Source organism: Lithobates pipiens, unplaced genomic scaffold (assembly GCF_037356315.1).
Source record: "Lithobates pipiens isolate NorthernLeopardFrog02 unplaced genomic scaffold, aLitPip1_a1.2 Scaffold_16, whole genome shotgun sequence".
NCBI classification, from domain to species: Eukaryota; Metazoa; Chordata; class Amphibia; order Anura; family Ranidae; genus Lithobates; species Lithobates pipiens.
The window spans coordinates 16,787,570-16,793,301 of NW_027507748.1; the positions used below are offsets into that span (position 1 = coordinate 16,787,570).

The 5,732-nt window shown below is 47.5% G+C and overlaps 1 protein-coding gene across 1 annotated transcript; it reads right to left on the reverse strand.

The window, feature by feature from the left end:
- Positions 1-554: 554 nt before the first annotated feature.
- LOC143984210 (uncharacterized) lies at positions 555-5,333 on the reverse strand. The gene is made up of 4 exons (XM_077484500.1): positions 4,997-5,333; positions 2,945-3,208; positions 1,251-1,544; positions 555-692 (listed from the first exon to the last, which is right to left on the reverse strand). The coding sequence occupies exons 1-4, from the start codon at positions 5,244-5,246 to the stop codon at positions 589-591; spliced, it is 912 nt and encodes a 303-aa protein (XP_077340626.1). The 5' UTR covers positions 5,247-5,333; the 3' UTR covers positions 555-588.
- Positions 5,334-5,732: the final 399 nt, after the last annotated feature.

A 5,732-nucleotide genomic window follows, 5' to 3' on the forward strand; every position in this document is an offset into this window, starting at 1 on the left:
GCCCACACACGGTCAGATTATCCGACAACGCGGTCTGATCGGACATTTTCCGTCGGAATGTCCGACCGTGTGTACAAGGGCTTAGAATGAGAGTGGCGCTCTGGGATTTGTCAGGCTAAAGAAGATAGATATAGTAACAGCAAAAAAAAAAAACATAACACGTTCGAGCTTTGGGCGCCACAGATGGATATACTTGGATACTTGTGGGGGCCACACCAAACCGGAACGCGGTGACGAGAGAGAGAGATTTATATATATATATTTTTTAAACATAACACGCCTGAGTTCATCATTAACCTGAGCGGAGAAGAGAAGATATATATCATCATATATTGTCATCTATGTTATGAAATTAATAGTATGCTATTCGCAATAAACTTTGCATAAAATATTTCATTTGCATTTCATTTTAATGGTTCAAAAAAAGTCAGGCAAAATGGTCGGCCCTCACGCATGTTCACTTCATGAAATCTGGCCCTCTTTGAATAAAAGTTTGGACACAGCCAGGTGTTTTTTATTTTTAATGCAGTGGTTTACTACTGCTTTAATATGAGTATAATAGCGTAATATAGGGAGAGGGAATGTCACTCACTGTATACTTATGATGATGTAAGCCACCAATGATGCTATGACAACGACGCTTGCAGCAATAGGAATAACACTTAGAGGCCACTTTCCAAGCGATTCAGAATCTGTGAGACAGAAAATACAATGTAAAATATATTAGCTTTAGATAAATATACAATGTATCAGTTTGTGTTGTTACATAGTTACATAGTTACATAGTTGGTTAGGTTGAATAAAGACACCAGTCCATCCAGTTCAACCTGAGTGTCTACAATTGTCCCTATCCCTGTGTATCATGTCTCATTAGGATGCTCATCTATCATTATTATTTTATTTAAGTGACCCATATAGCGCTGTCAATTTACGCAGCGCTCCACACATACATCGAACATTCACATCGGTCCTTAACCACAATCCAAGGTCCCCATTCATATACTAAGGACAATTTTGGACAGAAGCCAATCAACCTACCAGCATGTCTTTGGCGTGGTGGTTGTTGGTAGTCATGTGACATCTCACCTGTATGATCCTCCATCAGGAGAGCAGAGAAGAGACAACAAGACACAATGTTACTATTCTGTGTCACCCTCCCACTATGATCCCCCAGAGAAGAGTAGACAGGACCCCGATCTATAACACCCCCATACATGGAATATAACATGACACCCCATAGTCACCAATACCTTCTGTTTCCAGCATTCTGATGAACATCGTATCATTGTTCAGCCGGTATTCCCGGATCTCCTCACTGACCGGGTTTGTGATCCTGACCCGGAATCTCCTCTCGGCGTCGTCTCTCTGCACACTGGGGATAATCAGCGTCCTATTGTCATCTATCAGCCGGTATCTTTCAGGGATCGGCTCCCCGTCCACCTCCCAGGTCACAGCGGTCTCTTCTCCAGAGAACTGGACGCTCACAGCCATCTCCTCACCCAGCCGGCTGCCATTACTGGTGATGTTGGAGATGAGAACCGGATCTGGAATGATCAGTCATATATCACCAACACAGAGCCCAGATACATGAAATAGAGTGCTAGCTCTTGAACACACACTCATTATTAGAATGGTAGCCCCGCCCCATATACAGTCCCCAGTGTTCAGTTTTCCCCATAGAGTACAATGGAGTAAGAAGTAGCTAGTAGCAGGGCTGCCATAAGGGGGGTACAGCCGATACAACTGTAAGGGGCCCGCCGGGGCCAGGAGAAGGCAGGAGTGGATGAAGGGAAGCCGTGTTGTGCAGTACACAAATGATCTCTCAGCTTCGGATGCTCTGTGTCATTGAGCGCATACATCAAGCTCTTTACTGCCACCTCTGGCTACTATGTGCATGTGCATCCCTCGTGTGAGCTTCCTTTACTGTGCTCCTCTGTGTCAGCTACATGTCAGCTTTGTGAAAATGAGCTGGGACTAGGTAGGAAGATTTAATTTACAAGTAGGGGCTGGGAAGAAAGGGGAGGGGGCTGTTTGTGATGTCAAGGGAGAAGCCAGAGCCTTGTGTGTTTACAGAATTTTGTATGTGGGGGCACACTTATATATAGGTGTGTGAGGGGCTGACATATATACAGGTGGGGGGCTGACATATATACAGGTGTGACGGGGTGACATATATACAGGTGTGTTCGGGGGCTGACATATATAGAGGTGTGTGTGGGGGCTGACATATATACAGGTAAGGGGGGAGATTTATATACAGGTGTGAGGGAGGTGACATATATACAGGTGTGTGTGGGGACTTACATATATACAGGTGTGTGTGTGGGGACTTACATATATACAGGTGTGGGGGGGGACTGACATATATAGAGGTGTGTGGGGGGGCTGACATATATAGAGGTGTGTGGGGGGGATGACATATATACAGGTGTGTGTGGGGGTGCTGAAATATATACAGATGTGTGGGGGGGCTGAAATATACTGTATACAGGTGTGTGGGAGAGCTGACATATATACAGGTGTGGGGGTGTAACATATATACAGGCGTGAGGGGGGACTAACATATATACAAGTGTGAGGGGGGTTGACATATATATATATAAGAGTGAGGGGGGTTGACATTTATACAGGAGTGCAGGGGGGGGGGCTGACACCGGTCACTGCTTTACCAAGGGAGGGGCGGCTTGGCGGGACCTACTAAAACTGCTTCCTGACCCCCTCTGCACCCGCAACGCCAATGCTCTCTTCAGCTGTACCAGCCTGATGGTGGCCCATCATAGTGCCATGATGTCTGGGCCTGGTGTTAATTGTTCAGATCACATGGCTGGGGGGGGAATTGTCAAATCCGAGGCGAGAGAGATGCTAAAATGGCATTACTATTCACTCCCACTATGATCATCTTCTATACAGATCAGATTATTCCCCCAGTAATTGCCCCTCTCACCTCCGATCTCCAGCGGGTATTCCCGGATTGCCTCACTGACCGGGTTTGTGATCCTGACCCGGAATCTCCTCTCGGTGTCGTCTCTCTGCACACTGGGGATAATCAGTGTCCTATTGTCATCTATCAGCCGGTATCTTTCAGGGATCGGCTCCCCGTCCACCTCCCAGGTCACAGCGCTCTCTTCTCCAGAGAACTGGATGCTCACCGCCATCTCCTTACCCAACCAGCCCCTGGTACCGATGAGGTTGAAGATGAGAACTGGATCTGGAATGATCAGGAGAATGAAGGTCACCATCAGTCATAGCTCACCAGCACAAAGCCCAGATGCATGAAATGGAGTGCTAGCTCTTGTACCCACAATGATTAGTTATGTGATCTGCCAGCAATACTAGGGGTGACCACATTTCCAAACTTCCATTCAGGGACACCCCCCAGCATGCACTGGTCAGTGACATCACAACGGGGAGGTGTCACTCAGCTTACAATGCAGTCGGTGGGTGGCCATGCTCGAGAGCAGAGCTGGGTTTATAGGCAACTTTAGTGCCTTAGATAGAAAAAGCATTTGTTTAATGTATGTTAGCCTATTATTGCAGTTGCAGGCAGCCACTTAGATTCAAACAGTGTAATGCCGCGTACACACGACCGAATTTTCGACAGCAAAGGTCCGATGGATTCGTTCCGTCGGACAATTCGATCGTGTGTGGGCTCCATCGGACCTTTGCTGTCCAAAAATCTGACGGACTTTAGAAATAGAAAATGTTTCAATTTTTATTGCCGGAACTCCGCCGGACCCAGTTCCTATCGAGAAATCCGTTCTTGTGTATGCAAGACCGACGGACAAAAACCGACACTAGAGCAGCTTTTGGCTACTGGCCATTAACTTCCTTATTCTAGTCCGGTGGTACGTCATCACGATTGAATCCGTCGGACTTTGGTGTGATTGTGTGTGGCCAAGTCCGTTCATTCGGAAATTCCACCGGAACTCCGCCGAAAGTCCGTCGGGAAGAACGTCAGACCTAGTCCGTGGAAAAGTCCAGTCGTGTGTACGCGGCATAATTGTTCTTTCAATGTTAGGCTAACATATATTAAACACATGCTCTTTATATCTAAGGCACTAAAGTTGCATATACATTTTTTTTTTTAAATGAAGCCTCAAGACGAATCTAAAATGAGCTTCCCCTACTTGATATGTACAAATCCATGCACAATGCAGTGAATGCACCAGTGGCGGCCCCCCTAATCCATGCGCCGGGCCCCTAATCTCCATGCAGGGCGCTGGACGCATGGATTTCTACGGGATTTTTGTTTTTGGAAGCACATGATTAAAGCCTGAGGTTCTAATTGGCTTAAAAAAAAGGGTGGGCTCAGGGGGCAGAGCACTGCGCCCTGAGCCCACCCAGTTGTGTGACAATAGCAAATTAATATTTGCTATTGTCTTCCTGATTCTCCTCCCAGCCAATCAGGTAGCGGATCCTGAGACTAAGGCCGCCTTCCCATCCGGTACCCATGGGGGGGGGGGTGGCGGCAGTGTGTGGCAGCAGAGGTCTGAGTGAGTGGGGCAGGTGGGTGGCAGTGGTGAGAGTGGGGGGGGGAGTTTGCTTGCTGCCCCCCCCAAAATATTGAGCACCAGCCGCTACTGGAATGTGATGTCAGGGACTGGAGGCAAAAAAAAAACAGGGCTGGCTAATGCCCATGGCTCCTCCTTTGTGAAAGCACCCAATGAGGAAGGGGAGGGGCTTTATCCACCTCTTGCTGTGTTTCTCCAGGAGAGGCAGGGCGCCGAACGGCTCGCTGAGATGACGTCATCAACAATCGATGCAGAATTGCGAACGGCTGCATCGGCTGTGTCAGTTTAATTCCAGGACACTGTATTGTCCCGGAATGAAGGTGCCCGGGACCGACCTGAAATATGCAGGACTATCCCGGCCAATCCAGGACTCATGGTCACCATAAGTGTTACTGGCCTCTATAAATAAGCGTATCTCTTTTATTTTCCCCCATATTGTACAATGTACCGTGGAGAGAAGTGTGATGCAGTATATGGACTCTTACCCAGAACACGGATCTCTATAGAGGAGAGTTGTCTTGTTGGGTTGCTGTGGTATTCTAGAATATACACACAGGAGTCTCTCCTCCCAGTCTGGGTCAGCTTCCAGCAGCCGCTCCCTGTGTGCAGGTGAAGTCTGTTTTTTTCATTGTTTTTGGTGTGCAGATCTTCACAGTACAACTCCAGTAAAGTGTCTGCTACCCCCCCACATCGTCTGTACAGCTCCAGCACACCTTCAGACCGAGGACACTTCATATTACAGTCACTGATCTCCGATCCGCTCTGTATGTACACCGTCCCCCATGTCAGAAATGGGAAGACCAGGAGGATATACAGGAGACCTAACAAAAGAAATACACATCACTTGAAGTAGGATTCAACTCTCAGAATTCTTTCAGCTGAACACATTGAGCCCAATAAAATAAACATTCCTCGGCAAACTATTTGTTAAAATTCATAACACAGCATATGCGATTTATACCTTTTTCAATGTGCTGGTTCATGCTATCTCAGTGCTGCTTCTCTGAACTTCTGATCTACACATGAAAGGGTTAACAGGGTACAGTGCAGCCTGGAGTCAGTCTGACAGCTTGGAGAAGGGAGGAGGGGAGTGCCTTGCTATTCCAGGCTATGGGGCTGTGTGTTTCTATTGATGCACACAGTGTAGGGCATAGGTGTCAAACTGGCGGCCCTCCAGCTGTTGCAGAACTAAAATTCCCATGAGGCATTGCAAGGCTGACA